At 36.3% G+C, this 25,441-nt stretch overlaps 1 protein-coding gene across 1 annotated transcript in view; it reads left to right on the top strand.

The window, feature by feature from the left end:
• The window catches only part of HMGCLL1 (3-hydroxymethyl-3-methylglutaryl-CoA lyase like 1), a 151,292-nt gene that overhangs the window by 14,073 nt on the left and 111,778 nt on the right, over positions 1 to 25,441 (top strand). Inside the window, exons 2-3 of the mRNA XM_017542921.2 lie at positions 20,658 to 20,738; positions 20,963 to 21,070. Of these exons, the coding sequence (XP_017398410.1) occupies positions 20,658 to 20,738; positions 20,963 to 21,070 (189 nt within the window). The remainder of the gene's footprint in view (positions 1 to 20,657; positions 20,739 to 20,962; positions 21,071 to 25,441) is intronic.

Below are 25,441 nucleotides of genomic sequence, written 5' to 3'. Positions count from 1 at the left end.
AATGAAAATTACTGGATAACTTCTATTGGGAAAATACATTTACTTTGCTTCAAACCATTGAATATGTAATCTTCTTTATAAGAGACCCTCTGAAATTACAGTGTGTAGGGTATAATGCAATAAATGGAATAAGAAAACAGTCACCTAAAAGGTGCTGAGGTGCTATTTTGAAGTTAATGAGAAAGTCTTGGTTAATAAAATATGGGTTGAGTCATATAAAACGATAATTTTCCATCATTTTTACAAGAAACAAAAGATAATTCAACAAATTATACATGATTGGTCTGATTGATCAGAGAATTAAAAAAATAATGTATAGAAAAACATAACGACAAGGCAGTTGTTCTCACACCCACAACTCCACCCCTAAGATAAGAGCTTCAGTATACTTCCATTTGGAAAATGAGGCATCTCAGGAGCCCAAAGCCAGTCACACAATGACCAAACACTTTAACTTGAATTTATGCTATCACTGAATACACTTTCATGAAGCTTTGCTGCCTTTCCATTTCTGTTTAGCATTTTAAAAAACTGCTGCACGTGCTAAATGTTGAGGTAGCCAGAAATTTTCAATGCCCTGTTTCAAGAGCTCCTCTTTCCTCCTCTCCAAAGGAGCTTCAGAGTTTATGACATTGATGCTGCACTACTGACCTCTCAGGAAGCCCTGAGCTTCATCATATTTGAAGGCAACTCTCCCTCTTTTACTTAAGGCGAGAAGAGGAAGTCTAGTAGCTTCTCAAACTGTTTCGAAAGGAGAATAAAATGTAATCCTTGTCATTAATTTTGTATGAACTCCTATTTAGCTAGTTTTGATGCAGCCATATCAGGTTCTTTGATTATTCAAACTACATGTGAAAACCTTCTTCTATCTTTAGATTCATAGTGTGGTTGGAAACATTTACTATTAATCAGCAGGGAAAGAAGAAAGTGAATGCTGGAAACACTTTTACAAAGTTTAAAATGTTTAAAATGGGCTGAGTTATGCCATAAAATGATATTTCACTAATTCCCCAGGAATGAAAAATAAGTGTGAAAAAGTTATGTATAATCAATAAAATATAGGATTCCCATTGGCATATCTTATACAGTTTCTCTATGTGTATTATTATTGCAGGAGAACCTAATTATATTGGTCTATAGGATGTATGTTTTATTTTTTAAATTTTGGCTTTAATTCCCCCCACCTCTTGCCACCCTAGTCCATGTCAACTTTTAATACCACTAATTTATAATTTATTAGTTATCATCAACTAAACATTTGAATACTTTCCAAATGTTTATAAATTTTAGTTGTTGCAATTTTCATAAGAGCAAACATTTACTGCTTATGGACTTGTTCTTGTAAATATGTTTTTATGTATCATCATGTGTGTGCATATACACATATCCACTGAAATTGACACTATCCATATCCAAATATATTTGTGAGTATATTTGTCTTTATGTAGGTAGGTTTATGTATATGAATATATATATTTACATATGGACATATTTACTATTGTTGGGTAAATGGTGGTATATCAAAGCATTCTTTTTCTTGGAGTTAGAGCTCTCAAGGGGAGGGAATGAGTTGGCCAAAGAGAAATTAGGACTTGTAGCAACTGAGAACATTTGTATGAGATTGGTATAACAAGAACTGAGAGAAACCACTGAAAAGCGGATATGTATGACAAAGCATTGATAGGGTAGAATCTCCACTATCCTGCTCTGTTTCATCAGCTTTGTAGATAATTACTTAGCCTGTTCTACTCTTGTCTTTGAGTGTCCTTGTGATTGTAAAACAGTATCTCAAGTAAGTTTTCCAATGACCATTTTAAGTTTCTAAATTTGTTCTTAAGTAGCTTTGGACAGTAAAACCAAGTCTTACTATTACTAGCCAAAATCCATGTAAGTCAGCTATTGATGTTTCAGCCTTTTCTCTCCACAAGACCTGAAAGGAGACCTTTCCAGGGCAGGGCATCTGCTGGTAGCAGCAGATCTTGAGGCCTTTGCTGAACAGTCAACTCCCATTGTTTTCAAAGTACTCAGCATTAAAAATAGTGTTTCTGTGTGTGTGTTTCTTTCAGTGCCCTGTAATATATGTAGATGTTCCTGATATTGGTACTTCTAAAATACCACTGGAAATTTAAAGGACAGAAAAATTTAAAACAACTTATGAATTTTGTAAGGAAATTTTATAGAATTATTTGAGAATATTTGTGTTATAGTTTATAATATCTTCCATTAGTTAGTCTACTGTATGCTGAGAAGACCTACCTAGCATGGTCCAAGTGGGGAATGATATATCACTTTCACTTAGAAATGAAAGAGTAGTATGAAATAAAATGAAATAAAATAAGAAATTAGAAAGTGTTCTTCAAACCATGGAATTAGAATGGATATTAATATAAAAATTGGAATCTAAATTTTTACATGGGCTGCTTTATGCTGACAGGAGAATTTTTAAAATCAATTTTACAGCTACTGATTATAAACTGTTATTTAAATATAATCATATAATTTTTTTTAAGTTGACTTTTAGGTGAGAGATATGGTTTTCAAATAGTGCTTCTTGGCTCAGCAGCATCACCATTATTTGTGAGCTGGTTAGAAATGCAAATTCATGAACCCAGTCTAACTTAATGAATTACAATCTCTGGAGATGATCCCAGGAAATGGCTTTAACAGGTTCTACAGGGGATTCATATTGAGAACCACTGATCTAAAAAGTCCATGGCTGAAGGGCCTTATGATCTATATAAGAAACAGCTGGGAACTAGGAGGCTTGGAGTCTTTTTCTTAGTCTTACTTGTAGGACCCTTATTCCCTTCTCTTAGGTAAGGAACCAAAATTTCTTGAGATTGCAGGACAAAAATGATCAAAGTTTTAAAGACAATTTTTGTAAGATAATGTAATTTACATATTTCCTTCTTTTAGATAAGAAACCTAAATTTCCTGAGATTGTAGGACAAAAAGGATGAAAGTTTTAAAGATGATTTTGTAAGATAATATAGTTTAGATATATTCCAAGTTGTTATTAATATGAGAATCTTCTGGGAAGAAATAATTTTGATAAACATTACATACTATTTGTTTAGAGTATATAGTGTGTTGGGATATTTTAGTTGACTGACTAAATAATGCAGCTGAAATAAACTATTTATATACAGAATAAAATTAAACATAATTGAACAACCTGATAAATTGTGTTAGAGATTAATTTTTCAAATAGAGGCTTAGTTTAGTTATAACCTGAATGTTAACGATTCCTTTGAGGGGAAATTGATATCAACCACTTTGGTTTATTTTTTACTAGAAATTAAAAAGAACATTAATTTATTGTCTAAGATGACTGATAAAGGTTGTATCCAGGTTTAGCAGAAGTGTCCAAATTTTTTTTCTTTGTTTTGGTGTTTCGGTCTGCAGATGTTAGCTGTTTTTGTGAGGAAATAATGGTGTTAGCTATGAGTTTTCTTGGAAAGAAAGAGCTTAAAAGCTTTGGAGTCCTGGAACCACAGTCTGCACAGCCAAATGAACATGGATGGAATGTTAGGTGAAGTCCATGGGGAGTCATTGAACAGCAGCATCTGGAAGGAAACAATAAGTGACTGGAAGGTTTACTTTTCAGGCAATGATTAAGAGGCGATTAAATGAAGGTGTTAGGATGCGAGGGAGGGAAGGAAGCACTGAAGGTGTATATATAATATGGAACGGAGGGATTATGGAAAAGACTTAACAGAATGAACTATAGATCACAGCTAAACTTATAAAAATGGATTGGAATTTGGATAGAACAGCTTATAGGTATCACATGAAGCAGAACATGAGATTCACATAAAATAGAACACACTGGGAAGTATTTTTTCTGGAACAGTGAAGGACAGTGATGATATTTAGTTATTCAGAGCCACTGGGCATCATTTCCTAGACTTGGAAAGACATTCTGCTATTACACCTTTATAGTTTTGCTCTAGTTATATTGGCCCGACTTTAAAGTCCTAAGAAAGCTGTGGCCTTTGGAAATGGAAATCCAAGGCTTTGATCAAGTGAGTGGTTTTGCTTTAGAAGTTTGATAACTTACTTATGCTGCAGCAGACAGTGTTGATTTAAATTACTTTGAACAAAAATTTTGTTTTACTCTTCTTGTGAACAATCATGTCTTCTGGCCCATTTACCTTGCTCAATGACACTTCCCACTCTCAATTGTGAATGAATGAATGAATTAGTAAATACAGGAATGAATAACTATATAAACAAAGCTCTAGGTTTGGTTTAGATAGTATAAGAAGCAGTTTATTTTTTCCTCAAAGTTTCATGTTTATTTTAAAAACAAAATGAAATTTAATTCTGAATATATGTTTTCCTTCGTGATGCCAGACATTTGAGCATCTGGAAAAGTGAGAAATTACAGAGAAACATAAGACAGCATTATGGAAGCCAGTGTCCTTCTCTGGCTCTAGTTTTCCTTCCTAACCATCCCTTAGAGGTCCTTTAATTTTAATGTATAGAGTTTTTGCAAACACAAGATTCAATCTCTGCACATCTAAGAATTAGATTTAATTAACCAGTATGTCTAAAGTCTGTAATTCACAACCCCATATTCTCTGTGGCTTATAATAATTGCAGGTGAATTTTTTTGCTCAAGTCCAGTGTGAATGATCTGGTTATTTCAGGCTCCTTCCTGTGTCCCTTGTCTCCTCTAGGTCATTCCCATTTAGCTGGAGGATGGGAAAAGGGATCACAGGAGGAAACATTCACTTCCTACAATTTCACTCAGAAAGTAGCATGACTTTGCTATACTCCATTGTCCAGAAATCACTTGAAAGGTCACACCCAGATGTGTGGGTGGCAGCAGAGTTTTGTCTATTCATGTTGTAGCAGTCTCTGCCACATGGACTTAACCTTCTGGCCAAATCTTTAGGAAGGCTCCTCTTTTTCTTGATTATAATGAAATGTTAAGCTAATTGGGTATATTCAGAGACAAACAAACTGGGTAAATTAAATAAAGGACTATTTTTGTAGTATTTGCTCTACATTAAAACTTGGGGGACCAAAAGGCTTTTGTGGACTTTTGGGGGGGAAAATGTCTCATTTAATTTTATTTCAATAACTCTCTGGCTTCTCTTCCTGTCCAGCCTTGCTGCTTGTCTGTCTCTTTAGACTGGCATTCCCATAGGGTGACTGTTTCATTAAGTGCCTCTGAGAAGTCAAAATTTAAGAGATTCCAGACTGCTAAAATGTGTCTTATGGCTGGATCCATTGCTAAGTGAAAGGTATGGAAATACCTACCTCTCCAATATTTGTTCTGGCTACCTTGGGGTGCAAATAGCATTTAGATAACCAAGATAATAGTCCTGACAGATTATGAACAAGGTTAGATAAATTTTATTGAGATTTTCGAAGGAGTAGCAGTTTAGATACTTCTGGTCATGGTGGAAATTTAAGGAATAGAAAGAAAAATTGTTTTAAAGAGCCAAGGAGCAGTTCTGGGGGAAGCAGGGTCGAAAATAAAGTTCCTTTTTCACATGTTTGCCTAGAGATTACCCCCTGGAAAAGAAACTGGAAAAAAGTCAGTCTCCAGGATAGCCCACGTATGGGATTAAGGGATTCTTGGAGCAGTGAGTCTACTTATTTGTGATTGTTACCGGTCATCATAGTCACATAAAGGACTATGAGATCTAGCAGCAGAGCTAGAGACAGTGACATTGTTCTGTCATTGTGAAGTGTATGAATTCTGATACAGCTGGGATGGAAGTACAAAATCATTAAATCTTCTTTCAGAGTACATTTATATAGTAAATTTAAGTGTGATAATCATGTAATTTATGACCCAAACAAGGACATAATGAGAGAATATGGGGATAGGATTCATCACCCTCAGAAAACAGGTAAACACCAGGACCACCTCAAACAGAGATGTTTAACCACCTTTTTAAAAACGGTGATAGCGCGGTCATCTAACGATAACCCATCAGTATTTAATGGCCCTCACTTTAAGAAACTTTCATCCTCAATGTATAGTTTAAATTTAATCCTATGTTAAATAAAATTTGACGTAAACACTAACCTTAGTAGGGTAACTCTTCACGCATTTAAGTTATACATTGGCGTGTTAGTTTTCTATATGCTTCTGGTTACACATTTCCAGTATGTTTTACCCTTGCTTGTCCCACCTATAAGAAGAGCTTTAATCATTTTTTGGACGCTTCCTAATTCCCTTTGTCCCTTTAAATGGAATCTGAAGCACAACGGGGTTCTGTAGCTAGGTTCCAACCAAATCCTGAATAAGGCAGCAATATTTTAGACAGACCTTAACAAGCTAAACTTTTATCTAAGTATCCTGTTTCTCACTTGTTCAGCTTGAGGATAGAAGGTTGTGGAAAAAATTAGGCACAGTCTGCAAGTACATGAAGCACTTTTAAGTACAGTATGGGCACCAGCTGTACTCTATACAGGCCACATAATTTATTGCAAACCCCTTTCCCCCTTGTATACTGAGAACATTTAAGCACGGCTAGATTTAGGTTTACATGGAATGAGCAAATACACACATGACGTGATTTAAGAAGGATTAGAAATTCAGTGGCCCCAGACCACCCCTCACCAGCGTGCTCACATTCCCAACTTTAGAGACACCTCTGGGGTTCAAAATATGGTGTCTCTAAAATGAAATAGGCCACCTGGAAAGAAAAGTATAATAAAGCCAGTAGTAACCTCATCAGCTGGGTACATAGCCCTTAAGAGACAAAACACAAGTTTTAATTAGAATCAGGGATGGGAAAGGTCAGTGTGTTAGAGAGGGGAGCCAAGTGAGGGGTCAGTGAGTGAGAATCAATCTAGATATGGCTGAGAGCAGAACTGGAGTTGCTGATGGCAAGCACTGCCCAAGAGCTCAGACGTACTGCCAGGCAACCTGAAGTGTGGTTGTTTTGCAGTGGACCAGCCTGATGTTAGATGTTACAGGCAGGAAGCCTGTATAAGTAAGTGTCTGGCTTAAAGGCTCATCCCCTTAAGTAGGATTAGATTAAAGACTACCATATACTTTAAAGCTTAGTGGCTAGAAAAAAATATAAAAAGAAATCTTCATATAAGACGATTTAGTATAAATTAGTATCTGTAGATGAATTCTCAGTTTTGGGGTTCTTGGGAGTAAAATGGAGACAGCAAAATATTAGTATCACTAGGGTGACTGAATCTAATTTTATAAAGTGTGAGAAAGCTTCCTGTAGGAAAATATTTAGTAGTATTCTGGGGGAAGGGAGGAAAGTGTTTAACTGAGAAGCAGGTTTTGACTACATTTAACAATTTACTTGACTTTTTATTACATTCGGGAGTATTTCTCTCTCATAAGTATTCCAACTTTCTATGCATTTTACATCAAACTTCCAGGGGAAATCAAGATGTAAGGTATGCATCTGCCCTGCCCAGCCTGAGCGTCAGGAGACTTACTCTGACAGGGTGAGAAGTTAATGAACTCTCAGGGTCTCCACTTGGCCCTTGAACACGAATGATCCTAATCCAGCTGGCTGTCATCTCTCATCTAGATTATTTCTATGAACTCCTGATTCTTAGTCTCCTTGTTTTTACCCTGGCACCTTTCAGTCTGTTTTCAATAAAATCCCCAGAGTGAGCTCAATCAGAGGTACCTCAGATAGTATCACTCCCCTGCTCCAGAGCTCACCCTCTAGTGGCTTTCCATCTGCTTGGTAACAAAAATCTTCACCCAGGCCCTCTTTACACTTCCAATACCATTTTGCTATTTCCTGACTCCTTGCTCACTCTTCTCCATCTAACAGTGGTCTTCTGGCTCTGGCTAGAACAGTTAACATTCTGGGCACATTTCCGTCAATCAACTCACACAACTTTGTGCTGGCTGTCCCCTTGACTAGAAGGCTGTTCCCTAGGATATCTGTATACCCTTGTACCCATCCCCACCACTTACTTCATTTTATTCTTTCCTCAGAGCACAATTCTTATGTAAAATGGCAACCTATCTCTTTTTTTCTTTCTTCTATTTTTTATCTTTTGAGATGGAGTCTTGCTCTGTCGCCAGGCTGGAGTGCAGTGGCACGATCTCAGCTCACCGCAACCTCCAAGTGTAACCTATTTCTCATTCCCTTAGTTCTTCTCCTCCTTTCTTGATTTCTTTGTTTTTATGACACTTATACTTTATATTTTAATTATTATTTTTTACTATTGTCTGTAAGTTTGTGAATACAAGGCCTTTTGTCTTTCCTGTCCACTGCTGTCTGCCAGGGCTCACGAAATAAAGGAATGATTTGATGAGCTTTTCAATAGCTTATCAATAGTTACAGAACTCCACTGGGTCTTTGGTAAGTTGATGTTCCTAACAATAATTCCAACTTCTCTCCTTCTAGTTTAGAGAACTTCCCGAAGATCCTGCATACTGGCCTTCAGGGTCAAGAATCTGTATCTATTACGGCCAGTAATACCAGTGGAAATGTTCAACTCTACCTCATCCTGCCCAAAAGAACCCCCACAACAGAAACATGTATATTCCTTTGATCCATGGGACATCCTGTTTAAAAGAGCAGTGATCTAGGTGTTCGACTTTTTTTTTGTCAACATTTCCTCCTCAGATGCAGCTCCCATTCCAGATGTTTTTAAAGGCTTCCCTTGAATAACTAATATGCAAATAATTATTCTACTTGTCTTCCCCAGAGTATCAGGGCACCCTATGTATAGTTATTTTTTACTAGTTTTCAAAGCCATAACATGAGTATGAACATCCTTCGTTAAGTGACTGATAAAAAATTCATCACTTCTTTGAACTCTGATTGGATAAATTATACCCATTTATTTATTCTGTAAGTGTTTACTGAGTGTGTGCTATATACCAGGTTCAGTTCTAAAGACTGGGACGCAGCAGTGAACCTAACAAAATTAAGAGCCATCAAGGGGCTCTTAGTTGAGAAGAAGAGACAGGAAATAGACAAATAAATAGATGCATATATAACATGCTACAGATGAGTGCTAGAAGCATATTAAAGAGTAAGGAAGGTTGAGAGTGGAGTTTCCTTTTTGTTGTGGGTTTGTTGTTGTTGCTAACTTTTTGGTATTATTTTATGGAGTAATTTTTAGGAAACAAAGCTCCTATAAGCAGTGAGGAAGTGAGGTATACGTAGGGGAAGAACATATATGTAGGGGAACAACAGTTCAACAGGGGCAAATGCAAATGCCTTGGTGTTCAGGAAACGGCAAATAATTCAATGTAGCTTCAGCAGAGACAAAGGATGAATGGGAGAAGGAATCAGAGGTGGTAAGATGCAAGATCATGGGGGCCTCCAAGGCCAGGGCAAAGACTTTGGATTTTTCTCTGAGGGAAATGGAAAGTTATAGAAGATATTGAACAGAGAAGTGATGTGATTTGGTTGATGTTTATGAAGTGCTAGGAAGGCTGCTTTGTGCCTTGCAGGGGAGGTGGCAATAGCGGAAGTAGAGAGATTACTTATAATTTTATTGCAGTTATCCAAGTAAGAAATCATTATTTTAAAGATAGAACATGATCTGCTAATAGATCAGATATAGGGTATGAGAAGAAGAGAGGAATCAAAGATGAATTCATGTATATTTCCAAAGAACAGGAAGCCTGTGGAAGGACGGATTGTAGAGGAATGGATTAAGTATCAGTTCTAGAACAGATCCTTTAGAGTTGGGCAAGCAGAACCCCTCCCCTGGCCATGGTATCTAAAAGGGTCCTGTGTATCAGCACAGTTTCAAAATGCCTAAGTCCCCCTCCACTGTGTGGATTGTTCTCAGCATATTTCATTGACTTTATACTTTGAATGTCCTAAATATTATGGCTTCTGAAAATTCTGATAGATTTTGAGGTAGAGTTTTTTCATTGCATTAATTACAATGGCAATTAGAATCACTAGTTACCCGAAGAACAATGACTAAATGAGTAACTGGGTTGCTTAAAGGAATTGTGAAGTCTTGTTTGCTTGAGGGTGTAGGTCAACTCAAATCTTATCCTGTGATGTGAATGTCTAACTGTTTATCTGCCAGCTCCATATTCTGCAAGAGTTTCTGCATTTAAGAAAATTTTATCTCTTTTTACACCCCAAAACGATGCTTTGAGGTTAAAAAGAAACTCCCTGCAATACAAGAAGAAATTAAAGCCTAGTTTGTGAAGAAGACATAAGACTTTTTTTGATACTCTTGCCTCTAAGCATATGTTGCCACTCATAATTAGTAATGTACTTAATTTGCCTTTTACATTAGTATTTTTACCACAAAAACATTTCTAACAAGTAAATAGCCGTGCCCCCTGTGTTCACTTATGGCATTATTCAGCCAGCTTTTGAATACGAGCTCTCATTTATCCTCATGTTGAAGTGAGTGCACCTCTGTTGCCTCTCAAATGTTCAAACTGAGGTTGACATTGCCAAGTGGAACAGGATGGGTGGAGTTGATGTTGTCAGCACTGTAGGTGGATAAAATTGTTGGCAGGTTCCAAAATGAGATAATGTCTCCAAAGTGTTTTGAGCTCCTTGCTGAAAGAACTTGAATAATTTCCATGTATGATTTTGATTGTGGTAAAAACTGTGTAAGGTAATCTGCTCTACTATCAACAATGATTCCTTTCATTGCAAATTTTAAACAAGTAGTTATATTTTAAAATGATAAATGGAATAACTTAAGCTACCCTTTTTGCAAAATATCAAAAAAAAAAAAGTCCCATGTCTTCATGTTAGCCTTATGAAAAGGCAAGCGACAAACACTGGTGAAGTATTAACTCTTCATTAAACACCTTGCTAAATGCTTTGCATACACATTCTCGTTTAATCCTTAAACAAACTTATGGGCTAAATGCCATTATTATTCCCACTTTTAACAGAGGAGAGTAAGAAGACTAAATTATTTTCTCTTGTTTTTTTCATCAGTACATGGTAGAGCCAGGTTGTTTGTCTCTCAAGTTTTTCACCACCACTCTGAATCCCCTACTATATCATATATATTATATATAGAGAGAGGAGTCTCTGATATATATATATATATATATATATATATATATATATATATATATATATATAACAGAGGAATCTCCCTCTGTTGCCCAGGCTGGAGTATGGTAGCATGATTTCAACTTGCCACAACCTCTGCCTCCCAGGTTCAAGCTCCTGCCTCAACCTCCCAAGTAGCTGAAATTGCAGGTACACACTACCACGCCTGGCTAATTTTTTGTATTTTTAATAGAAATGGGGTTTTACCAGTTAGCCAGGCTGGTCTCCAATTCTTGACCTCAGGTGATCTGCTCACCTCGGTCTCCCAATGTGCTGGGATTACAGGCATCAGCCACCATACCTGGCCAATTTTTTATATTTTTAGTACAGATGAGGTCTCACCATATTGGCCAGCCTGGTCTCGGACTCCTGACCTCAGGTGATACACCCATCTCTGCCTCCCAAAGTGCTGTGATTACTGGTGTGAGCCACTGTGCCCGGCCTATACCATCAGTTTTAAAACTTTTCTAATATTTGCTTCCGTAGAGGTATTGGAAACACAGCTGCTAAAGAAACTAAAGGTTTATTTTGGGAGGATTTTAATGAGGGCACCTCCTTCAAAATTAATCTCTGTATCCAAATAGACTTTCTTTGACCAAGCTCTAGCACAGGATTTTACACATATTAGATATCCAGTCAGTGGTAAGTGGATAAATAAATGAACAAAAAGTATTTTTCCTATACCTGTTACTTGCATAATGCCATCACATATATACATACAGTGCTACGCGTGGCTTTGCCACGACTCCTTTTAGCTATTGAAACCTCCATTTTTTTAATAGATGAGTACATGAGGTACAGAGTGGTAATAGAATTTTTCACTATATCAGGGATGGAAAATGGATTTTTTCTTGCAGAGTAGACTATTGATGGTAGATACCTGAATTTAGGTAGTAGTATCTACCTGGATAGTAGATACTGGAATAGGTAGCTGTATTGAGAAGGCCTAGAAGATGCACCTGTACTCATTGTGAAAAACTGCATATTGCATTACTATTGTCTGCCCCGAGTCTGAAATGGAGGACTGGCAGCATTCATGTTTAGTATTTAAATCTCTACACTACGTCTATTTGCTCTACAGATAGATCACTATAGTATTGTCTATTTTATACTTTAGATTCTGTAATGATTATTCAGCAATAATTTTTCTTTTTGTGTGTGTGTTTGTTTTTGGATGCCTGCATTTTTTAAAAGGCTCCCTAAATTACTTTTACAATTTCTTAATTCATTTTAATTGAGTTTCCTTTCAAAGAGTTAGAACTTTAGTCAATCAAGTGGATCAATGTGACATTCTGCAGAACGTCCAGATATTTCAGGCCTTTTGAAATATGTTATGACAGACAATAGGTGAGTGAATATAGGACTGAGAGAATTCTGTAAAATCTACTGTTGTCTATCCCAGGCAAATTGGAATTTTAATGCTGTCCTTTCTTTCAGGTATAGAAAAGAATGCATTCACCCATTGGCGGCTGCATACCATTTAAATAAGGCAGTGTTAATTTGCTTTTGTAAAAATACTGCAACTGGCACAGAAGCTATGATTGGGGTCTTCTTTACGGTAGCTTGCTGTCATCCTCCAAAATCATAACATCCTTCTAGTTTGTGTAGAGGTTGTGCTGGTGATTAGAGGAGGTTCATGATGAGGCCATAACCCCCACATCTTTTACTTTCTTTAGATTCTTGAGGATGGTAATAATCTCTGCTGTTTCTCCTAATATGCCTTCTTCCTCTCCTCCCCTTTCTTCTCCTTCCTCTTTTTTTTCTTTTCTTTTTTTACTATCTCAGCTGAAGGAGAGGCTGGAAGGATTTCCAAAGCTTCTACTTGCCCTTCCCTGTTACAATAGCTCTTACATTACGAGTCATGGAACTAATATACAGTAATGGCTGTTCCAAATACCAAATATGTTATTTCCGATTATATACTCAGGGACTGAGAAATAACCACAGGGAATAAGAACCCAGGACTTGGCCCTCGTATTTCTCATTCTGACAAGGGGGATATAACAATATTTTGGATCTTCAAGTATCATTGTCCATTTGAACCTTGTATCCAAGAATCTGAAATTTTTGGTATTCTTCTTTACCCAGTGTAAATTTGCTCAAATAAATGGCTACAGATGCCCTTGGGAAAAGATTGTATGAATTACTTTATATAGTGATCTTAGTGTTACAAGGTCCTCATCATAAACATTGGGCTGCTTCTTCAGTCACGTGTGTGCGTGTGTGTGTGTGTGTGTGTGTGTGTCTGAAAATTGGCTACGATGTATAGACTATGCAAGGGATCATGACTTTTACAATGAAGCAGCTAACCAAAACTAACTGAGGAACTATGCCCTTCATTAATTTTTATTGTAGAGGTCAGAATGACTTAACGTCAACCCTATGAATTTTGGATGTCTTCTTTGTTGTGGAATCCTGTCTTGCCCATTGTAAGATTTTTACCCCACTAGATGCCAGTAGTGCCCAGCAATTTTGACAATCAAAAATTTCTCCAGATGTTGCCAGGTGTCCCTTGGGGTGCAAAATTGTCCTGAGTGAGAATCAGTGAATATTTTAACAACTACACTGCTGCAGATTACCACAGAGTAGCAATATCCCACCTACTTCGAAGGATATAAACTATCTGAAAATTAACCAGCAACTGATCTAGCTCCCAAATCCCATTTTAGAGACTATTTCCTCAGCTCATTCCTGGCACTAATTTTCTTAGGTCTGGTTTCCTGGGAACAGGCTCTTGGACAGGGATTTGTTTGCAGGATGTTATTGCTTTTGGATTCAATAACTATAAGGAAGTAAAGGATATAAAACTAGGTAGAAGAAGAAGTTGAACTATGATTTAGTCACGACAGAGCTTCAATCAGTCACACAGGGATCCTGGAGCTGATATGGCCCTTCCAGTTTTACTACCCTGAGGCAAAGTGGTGAGGCTTTTATGTTCCTGCATAAGCCACTTATTGGATGATCAGAGGATGAGGGTATGACCTTGGATAAAGTGGTGCTGTAGCTGAGGGCAATTACAGAAAAGGGGCTCAGTGAAATGCCATCAGCTGCCAAAACTCCAGTATCTGAGAATGCCTCCGTCCTAGGCGTATCTGAGCAGCATCTCACATCTGCTATAGTCTATTAATAACAAAAATAAAAATTTCCAAAGGTAAATATTTCAACTAAATTTATTGAGATAGGGTAGTATTTCTCTCAACCTGTTCTCCTGTCACCTTTTGCACTAACCAATTTATCTCCAACAGATATAAAACACTGTTCACATATCCTGAAGTATAAGGTACCATGGATTGTTGTTTTCTGTTAATTTTTGTGTGTCTGTAATCACACAGATGCTCAGACATTTTTATTTTTGCCAATCAGAAAAGAAACATTACATAAAGCTGTATTTTGATGGAAGCTTCATTAATATCTGAAAAGGTTTATTTGAAATTTGAATGGATTTGGGTTGATAACTGTGTGGATCACTGAATAGTCTTACCATGCTTAATAGAGTGTATATAAAGCCGAAAACTCCTAGCACATCACTGATACCATTTCCTGACTTGCCATTGTTGTATAACCAACATGGTATAACAAAAAAATTATGTAAAGAAGTTTGATTGTCTTTGTAAATAATAATAGCCCCAATTTACATAACAAGTTAGAAGGACCTGTTATGTCTTCTCTGCCAGATATTAAACCAAGCGTCCTCAGCTAATACACTGCTATGCTATCTTAGGAGCATGACTTGATAGCTGACAATTTATGCATTTTAATAGTTTCCTTCAGATTTGTGGCTATGAAGACCTGCTGCTGGGGTATCTGGCTTAAATATGAATAGTTTCATTTTCTTTCATAAGCCACTGTTTTCAGAAATGAATCATCCCAGAAAATATTTCCATGAGGAAACTTGGCATATCACAATTTTATACCATAAAATTAAGCTATACCAAATACACTAGACACATACACACACACACGTGCACATGCACACACGCACGCACACACACACACACACACACTTAATTTTAGCAGTTTTTAAAATAAATTTTGGGACTTACAGCAAGATGGCAGAGTGTGAGATCAAACAACTTTTGTCTGTGAACACACCACTAAGGAGAGGAAATTTTCTATATAAAGTATTTGAAATAAAACATTTCATTGTGATGTTCAAAGCAGCACTTTTATTACTATCTTAACCTTCAATATAGCAATAATGATCATAATTGTAATGAAAAACCTATAGGTCATGTTGGCTATTTTTTCATAAAGTTTATTTTATTTCAATGTTAAGTGGCCATAATACAAGAATAAATAATTTTATTTTTTGAAACTAAATAGTGTAAATATCAACCACCATTTAAAATAGCATTATCATGTTTACAGTATTTCATGCTCTATCAATTCATAGAAGTTTTTCTGTTTTGAATTATTTTAAATTCACTTTAATGCTTTCATTGGGTGCTTTATTAAATTCTTGCTTTAAAAATTCCTATTCTTGATTTCTTTGATCTGTTTATTCTCATATGTACTTTGTCTCATTTTTTTCTATTATTTTATTACTATCCACATTTTATAAACTTAATATTCTCCATTTTCACTATTAATATTCTCTTTAATCTATTTAATATTATCTATTTTAATCTACTTATATTTTCTATTTTCATCCTTCATTTTGTTTTATTTTCATCCTTCAGTTTGTTTTATTCATAATAGTTGTTTTAATTAAAACAATACTTGATGAATATTAAACACCTGCATGCATTTATTGCTCAAGATACTTTTAAAAAATTGAATTTATTTAACTAGTAAGTGAACGCATATGGTACAGATGCTAAAAATCTCACTCAAAAAATTTAATAAGCAATTTTAGATGCTCTTATCTTGTCCACTTTTCTACTACATTTCAATCTGCCATACGTGGCAAATGCCCCTTATATAATTTTCCTATGATTTTTTGTAACTACTCTTGATTGATTTGTGTTCATAAAATGCATATATTTCCAGAAGAAATCATATTTATTTATGCTGTATGTCTCCAATCATACTCTGCACTGATTTTCCATTGAGTTCTAAGAATGAATATTAATATACATATAGAGAGGGATTTTGACATTTCTAGAGCTTGTTTTTAATCTCTGCTAAAGCTTTTACTGAAGGCTGTTGAAAACAAAGTACTGCACAGTTTCCCCTTCTCTTCTGGCTGTCCAAAAACTGCTAGAAAGTAAGCAGATACTTTCCTTTACTTTTTGATTTAGTAAATTAAGACCTATTGTTCATGGAGTCTTAGATAACATAATAATACATTACAACTTATTTTTACATAGTTACAAATAATTTATTATTAAACTGCCAAAGATTGCAGTTTAATAATAATTCATTATTGGCAGTACAGTCTATGCCTATGAATCAACATTGGCACATAGGTATTCTGAAAGAAAGTTTTCACTATTAGCTTTGTTAAGTCAACCTTCCATTCTAGAGACACCCCCAGGAAAAGAAATGTCTTTTGATTGCTCTGGAGGACCAAGGCTACTATGGATATCTGCTTTATAAATGATAATAGTTTATGTGTTTCTGATTATAGTTGATTAAAACAGAAATTAATATCCAAGATATAACAAATAGCAGAATTGGAAAGTTTAACATTACCACAAAATGCACCATGTGCATATTTCAAATGAGACAACAAAAATAGATTCTTTTGGAAAAGCTGATCTCTAATGCCCCCTTAAAAAAGTCTCAATTTAATTTTGAAAGGAAGTCACAATTTCCTGATTCAGACCTCTTATCTGTGTAATGGGAACATTTGATTTGAACATCATAGCAGTTACTAGGAATACTGGCAATGAAATAGGATATTTCAATATTCATAAAGACCTCACTTACACAAAAAAATTATTCCTCAAGAAATGAAGTGCATGAAACCTAAGCGAATCTGTCTAGAAATTTCTACTATAGATGATATTATTTTCCTAGGGGAAAAAAGCAGAATTTGTAGGGTGACTAATAAGCAATCATATCTATCACCGTGAAAAGGGTTGATTGTATATATAGAAGTCAACCATTATTATTGCTGAGAAATGTATATGTTACATACACACTCTAAAGATTTCAGAGAAATTCCCTTCAAAATACGCCTTCCATTTAATTTTATGTAAGATTGAAAAATGTGAGTGAAGCACATTACTTATGTTCTGTATAAAAGAATGATTCATTATTATTTTCTTCATCCATAACTCAATAGTTGGTGATGTATTTAATCTTAACCTAAAGAAAACTAGAATAAGAGCCAGGGAACTTAGCTAGGTAAACTTAGGAAGTCATTTAATCTCTCAGGTCTGCCTACCTTACAGAGTAGCTTCACAGATGAAATGTAGATAGAAAAGTTCTTTGGGAAAGTAAAGTAACATATAAATGCAAGATAGTGTTTCTTTTGTTGTTACTCTATGAAAGTGAACCATTAGAAATCTGATGCCACATGTGGGCATACATTCAGCCATAAAACATAGCCTTTTGAAACATTCACTCTGGATAAAACATCTTTTGTTTTTTCGCTAGTATCATACACTATACTGCACATTAAACAGGATACACTGAGTTCTGTAACATAGGACATTAAATGCCATAAAAATAAATTTTAGACTATTGGCCTGTTTAAGGAGTATGTCTCTAACTTCTCCAGACTACAGTAAAACACAACTCAATTCCTTGTAACTTACAAGTCATTCATTAATTTTCATATATTCAGTGTATAAGAAAAACATCCCTCCCCATCCCTGCCTCACAGTAGCTTCCAGATCACTGTAGCACTAAAATGTAAGCTAGTTATGGGCAGGAGTTTTTGTTGAATTATTCATTACTTTCATATGAATTATTATTAATATAATTATATAATTATTATCACATACTCATTATTCTATACTATTATTATTACAGACACCTTGTAAACTAGGCCTGATTTCATGATTGTCATCCAAATGGAGTCTCAGGCTGAGGAACCCCGAGTCTTCCTCTCATCCCTCCACTCTCTCAAGTTAACTTCATACATCACAATCTGCACAGAAAACGCAGAAATGAGCGTTCTTTTTCTTCTAGGTTGCTTTTTTGCTATTGAATTGCTAATTTCATGGGAATTGTGGAGAGTGATCTGTAAACATTGTAACCAGGACCATCAGGGTTTCTTTGCCGATAGCTCAGAATGCTGATAATACCAGCCAAAGCTATGGACCCTAAAAATGGTTCTTGAATATGTTTTTGTGCCACTGATTTGAATTTGGTTCTGCATTCAAAACAGCCACCTTACCCATGTATGCCGTAATTTTTACAAGGACAGAGTGAGACAATAACTGGTTGGCTTGAATTTATCATTCCTGATGAAAGGCAAAAACAAGCAAACAAAAACCTTTTAAACACAGATTCTGTGGGGCTGGGCTGATTCTGTCAACTATTCTCTTGAGGAACTTGCTGGTGGGTTACCCAAACTTAACTCGCCTCAGAGGTACCAAGAGATTATGTTGGTACAGTCTAAAAGATGGAGTATTCTTCTGATTTAACTACAATATAAAATTTCAAAGGCTGCTTTATTTTCCCCCTATTTTAAACAATAGCCTTCTAAATGAGCATATTTACAAGGCAAATATATCTTCTACACTAGATCCATAATACCTAGTCTAGGGGCAGAGGTTTCAGAAACCAGACCATTTGCCATGTCAGATTTTAGTAAGAGGTAGAACAAGGTGTTTGCTACATTTGGCTGGAGCCAGGCTGCTCCCAGTGGATTCCTGTGGTTTAGGTTCCACTAGGGGTCTATCTTTCAGGGAGTGGCACTTAGGTGGTAACTGTGCTGGTAACTTAGGTGGTAACAGAAAAAAATAAACAGCAACCATTGTGGAAGACAGTGTGGCGAATCCTCAAGGGCCTAGAAATAGAAATTCCATTTGACCCAGCAATCCCATTACTGGGTATATATCCAAAGGATTATAAATCATTCTATTATAAAGACACATGCACAGGTATGTTTATTGCAGCACTGTTCACAATAGCAAAGACCTGGAACCAACGCAAATGCCCATCGATGATAGACTGGACAGGGAAAATGTGGCACATATACACCATGGAATACTATGCAGCCATAAAAAATGATGAGTTTGTGTCCTTTGTAGGGACATGGATGAATCTGGAAACCATCATTCTCAGCAAACTGACACAAGAACAGAAAATCAAACACCACATGTTCTCACTCATAGGTGGGTGATGAACAATGAGAAAACATGACACAGGAGGGGAGCATCACACACTGAGGTCTGTTGGGGGGGATTGGGGAGGGACAGCAGGGGGTGGGGAGTTGGGGAGGGATAACATGGAGAGAAATGCCAGATATAGATGACAGAGGCATGGAGGCAGCAAACCACATTGCCATGTATGTACCTATGCAACAATCCTGCATGATCTGCACATGTACCCCAGAATCTAAAGTACAATTAAAAAAATAAATAAATAAACAGCACACTGTCTTCTCTACCTCTCAGTTTTCTGGGCCCAATCTTCAAAAATAAATCCACATTCAAGTTCAAGGTATAGAGGATGGCATCTTGTATTCCTCTTTGTGGAAGCAGAAGTAGTCTTTTAACTTAAAGATGTAATTTTATTTTTTTGAGGCAGGGTCTTTTTGTGTCACCCAGGCTGGAATGCAGTGGCACAGTCACTCCGCACTGCAGCCTTGATCTCCTGGACTCAAGCAATCCTCCCACCTCAGCCTCCCAAATAGAGTACCTGAGACTACAGGATGCACCACCACTACGCCTGGCTAGCGTGTGTGTGTGTGTGTGTGTGTGTGTGTGTGTGTGTGTGTGTGTGTGTGTGTGTTTTAATAGAGATGAGGTTTCACTATGTTGCCCAGGCTGGTCTCAGTCTCCTGGGCCCAAGCAGTTCATATGCCTCAGCCTCCCAAAGTGCTGGTATGACAATAATGAGCCACAGCACCTGGCTTAAGATATAATTTTCATTGTTGCTTTTGTTGTTGTTGTTACTGTTGTTGAGATGGAGTCTTATACTGTGGCCCCGGTGTGGAGTGCAGTAGTGTGATCTCAGCTCACTGCAACCTCCGCCTCCCAAGTTCAAGCAATTATCCTGCCTCAGCCTCCCAAGTAGCTGGGATTACAGGTGCCCGCCACCACGCCCAGTTAGTTTTCTGTATTTTTAGTAGAGATGGGGTTTCACTCTGTTGGCCAGGCTGCTTTCAAATTCCTGACCTTGTGATCTGCCTACCTCAGCCTCCCAAAGTTCTGGGATTACAGGCATGAGCCAACACCACTGACCAATATGTAATTTTTAAATAAACTTAACGGTGGTCAATTTATCGTCATACACAGAATCACCCAACAGATTTGCTCTTTAAGTCCCAAGTAAATATTCTACAATTATATTTATTAATCAATCTTTTGAATTTTATTCACAACTAGGCTAAATATCACTTGGTTATAAGAAAAAAAAAACTTCATGTTGTAAGCAATATAAATGGTGTACTTTCATATCATTGTGTTGATTTCTCACTATTTTAATTCTCTGGGGTAGGAGTATAAGAAAGTACAATTGTTTGACTTTTCAAATAAGCAAGTGTAACAATCTAAAAGTTATATTTTCTTGTCCTTATGTTTTGCATTTCAGGAAACATCCCAGTCATCTGGACTCCCTGAGTTTGTTAAAATAGTAGAAGTTGGACCCAGGGATGGATTGCAGAATGAAAAGGTAGTTTTACACCATTTATTTCAAATGCTGTCTAAGTAGTAATAGGTTTAAGATTTTAAAGATTTACATGGATTTCATATGTTACATGATTATATATTTTTTGTCACTTGCTACTTGAATTTATAAATTACAAATAATACTCACTTTGACTTAGGAATTTTCTGTTTGTACTTCAATAGACCCTATATAATTTACTTATACAATATTTCCTTTTGTTTTTATAGGTTATAGTTCCTACAGATATAAAAATTGAATTTATCAATCGACTTTCCCAAACTGGCTTGTCTGTAATAGAGGTGACTAGCTTTGTGTCTTCCAGATGGGTACCACAGGTATGTAAACCCGCAATTTCTTAATTAGATCTTAATTCAACTTCACCAAAAATTATTTAGTAAATGCTGTGATATTAACTTGATATAATGACTAATTTTCCATTTTCTTACAAAATATTAGCCTGTGGACTGTGATATGATTAAATAGAAACCCTTTAATGACATCCTAAAAGTTACTTGGAACTTTATACTAAGCCTGTGTGAGCATAGTTCTATATCATGGATAGGGAACAAGGCCTTGGAATAGCATTTTAGGGGGTCTGCCCTATCTTTATCATTTTATGGCTGATTTTCTAAATAATCTGAACATCTCTGAATACATGAGTCATTTTGTCTGTTAGAAGCAAATGATACTAAATATCCTGATAGTTTCCTTCTAGAATCCCACATTAAAGAGTGAGAAATGGAGAGACATACTCCTTTTTTTTTTCCTTTTTTTTTTTTTTTTGACACGTGTATTTGCTATAGGGATACAGAATCAAATAGATAATTGAAGACAAAGCAGAGAGTCATCTAGAATTTTGTCTTGAAAGATGACAAAATGATACAGCTTTCAATCAAGTTTTCTGGCATGTGGCAGCAGTCATCACTTCTGAGACTTGACTGATCTTTGAAACATCACTAGTAATCATCAACCAGTGTGATACTTTCTCTTCCTCATCCCAGTCCTTGGATCCCTTAATTTCTCCACAGCAGTTAGTTTCACCAACTACTCTTGATATCATTTCCTTAGTTTCCATTATTCTCTAATGAATCAGTTATTTTCCCAATTGGTCTTTCTCTGTCATCTCTGACATCTCTCTTCACCTCTTAGTTTAAGGCTCCCCTAAGATTCTGTTTTCAGTACTTTTCTCTGCCTATCCTCTTTTCTTTGGCTATCTGTCCAACACTAACAGTCACATCTATGAGGACAACACATTTGCATTTCTAGTCCTGCCTTCCCTGATAAGCTTCAGGTGGATGTACCATCTCCACCTCAATCTCACGGGGTTAAAATCAAATTTATTTTCCATCCTGCTTCATGCCAGGAGTGCAACTCTTTCCTTTAAAACCCTGGACTTGAATCTTTAAAGAGCTGTCTTTGTACCCTGTTAACTGTCATGGTCAGTGAGGGATACTGACCATATATAACAGAATAGCAGAGACTGGGTAGCTTAAATAGCAGGATAATTATTTCTCACAGTTCTAGAAGCTGGGAAGTGCAATGCTTAGGCGCTGGCAGATCCCACATCTGGTGAACACCCACTTCCTCATTTGTAGATGGCCACATTCTCATTGTATCTTCATACGGTGGAGAGCAGAGACAGGGAGCACACCCATGTCTCTTCTTATCATGTCACTAATACCATTCATGAGGGCTCCACCCCCATCACCAAATTATCTTCCAAAGACCCCTCCTTTTAATATCATCACATTACAGGTTAAAATTTGAACATAAGAATTTTGAGAAGATGCAAACATTCGGTCCACAACAGACACTGATGTATGAAATGTCTTCGTTTTCGATATGGCCTATACTTGTCTCTTCTTTTCAGTCCCATTGATACATTAGTGATTCAGACTCTCTTTAAAAAATTATTGCAGTAGTCTCTTAAATGATATTTACAAGCACTGTTCCTCCATTCTTTATACTTTTCTTGTAAAATAATCTTCCAGAAATATTAGCTTTCACAAAGTCTTGTTTTCCTTCCCTCCTTTCCTTCCCTCCCTCCCTCCCTCCCTCCCTCCCTTCCTTCCTTCCTTCCTTCTTTCCTTCCTTCCTTCCTTTCTTCCTTTTATAAATTAATCTTTTGAATTTTATTCACAACTAGGAAACAAACCTAGAATAAATCACATCATTTTATAGTCCCATCACAAGGAAGTCCCCTCTCTCTCTGTCCCTCTCTCCCTCCCTCTCTCCTCTCTCTCTCTCTCTCTCTCTTTCTCTTTCTTTTTCAGTTCAGGGGCACAAGTGCATGTTTGTAACTTAGGTACAGATCTGTCATGGGCGTGTGTTGTACAGATTGTTTCATCACCTAGGTCCTAAGCCTAGAATCTATTACTTGTTTTTCCTTATCCTCTCCCCTCCTCCACCCTCAACTCTTCAATAGGCTCCAGTGTGTGTTGTTCCCCTCTGTGTGTCCATGTGTCCTCATCATTTAGCTCCCACTTATAAGTAACAACATGCAGTGTTTGGTTTCCTATTGCTGTGTTAAGGTGTTAATGTGTTCGATAATGGCCTTCAGCTTTATCCATGTCCCTGCAAAGAACATGACCTCATTCTTTTTACGGCTGCATAGTATTCCATGGTATATATGTAGTAAATTATCTTTACCCAGTCTAACATTTATAGGCATTTGGGTTGATTACATGTCTTTACTATTGTGAATAGTGCTGTAATTAATGTTCAGATGCATATGTCTTTATGATAGAATGATTTATATTCCTTTGGGTATATACCCAGTAATGGGATTGCTGGGTCAAATGACATTTCTGTCTTAAGGTCACAAAGTCACTTTCTGAGTTCTTTAATGGGTCCCTTCTTTCCATTGACAAAGCCTAGAAAATTTGGTTGGGTATTCAAGACTGTCTATACCTGTTCCCTTTTTTCCCTTTTTAGCGTTAACTGTACTACTGTTAACTGTATTACTCTGTGGAAGTTACTGCTAAACCAAGCTGCTTCTTGTCATCTTTCTACATGTCCTGCTTCTTTGTCCATATAGGATTTTACCTATATTTGCTTATATACATCTACATTTCTGCGTTTCTCTGCAGTTAGAGCTCAATTAGATCAACAAGGCTTAAAACATGAAAGGCATTTTAATTGTACTACATTTGAAGTAACAGAAGCCACAAGAGGATTAAGAGTAGTAATAATATGTCACCTTTCATAGAGGGTTACATTTATGTATGTTTTATCTTTTCCTCATCACTGTATACCCGTTTCTTGGTACATAGTAAGTTTGTGCTCAATAAATAATTATAAAATAAATAATGAATCAATCAGTCTGAGAGAACAATACCATATTACTTTCAATTCTCTGGTATGAGCAATTAACTCTCACTTTGTTCACGTATGTGGTCCTGTATAATTAAGGTCACAAAAATATTTTTTAGGACAACACTATTAGTTTGATTAAGCTGGACATATGATCTTAAAATTGTCAATTTGCAAAATGCTAGCCATTATTTCACTAGCCACTAATAATTTTAAACGAATGCTAGACCTTTTTATTCGTTTTATCTTCATCAAGTTACTTCTATCTTTGATACAGTCTTTGCTAATTTCACATATTTGATTATTGCTGGAGAGAAACTAGATAGGTTACTATAACTTAGAATTAGTGTTATAAAAGAGAATAGATTTTGCTAATATTATTTCACAAATATTGACCAACCAAAGTTATATTTCAAACACTAAATATTGCTAGCCATCTTCAAACTTCTCTTATTTTTCAGCGGTTTTACAAAGCTGCCTGCAAAATAGTCTTTCCTATTGTAATGTTCATGGCCATATTCTTGTATTGTGCAATAGTGGAAACTGATGATAGATTATTTTTTAAACTGATTTAGGACATACCCAGTGACATTAAGAAGGATGAAGGGGAAATCCTTTCTAGAAGGCCACACTTGTTGCATAGCTAGTTAAGAGAAAAGATGGACAAAAGAAAGAAAAAGGCAGTCCTTTTGTGAGAATTAATTGGAAAATGCTTCCTGACCTCACATTAAGTAGATACATGTGATGGGACTATAAAATGATGTGATTTATTCTAGGTTTGTTCCCAGGTTGAATTTAGGGCTTAACCTATTGAAATTTAATGAACTCTTCCTAGACTCAAAGTATTACTGAATAAATGACTGAATTCCCACACATAGATTTTGAGGACAGTTGTGGTGAGAGGAAGTGCTTCTAAAACTCCGTCCCTGTTCACATTCTGCCTTGAACTTGAGTAAGTGACTTAACCTCTCTGAACCTTGGAAATCCCAGCAGCAATGCCTGCAGTACTGGAGTGTTGGAGATTATAAGGCACGTGAATTGTCCCAGTGTATGAATGCCCACAGCCCAGAGCACCTGACTCCTGACCAGTGCTCACTGCTGTTACTTAAGGGAATGGCTAAAGACAGACTTACTGGCTGATCTTGGGCTCCACACAAGTTAACTGCCTTTTCTGATAACCAGCCTTTATTCTGAAGATTAAAGTATGTGTATAGTTACAATATTGAGTTGAGCTCAACTTGAATAATTGAAGACACTCTGCCTTTCAAATACTAAAGACTATGTTATATATTTTACTTTAATATTCATCTGGTTACATACATCCCAAATATTTAAGTGGTTTAAATAAATCACAAACTTGTAAAAGATCAGTGTGCCTGAATCCAAGAAAGATA

This window comes from Cebus imitator, unplaced genomic scaffold (genome assembly GCF_001604975.1).
Source record: "Cebus imitator isolate Cc_AM_T3 unplaced genomic scaffold, Cebus_imitator-1.0 Scaffold148, whole genome shotgun sequence".
NCBI lineage: Eukaryota > Metazoa > Chordata > Mammalia > Primates > Cebidae > Cebus > Cebus imitator.
This window is presented reverse-complemented; position numbering and strand designations above follow the sequence as displayed.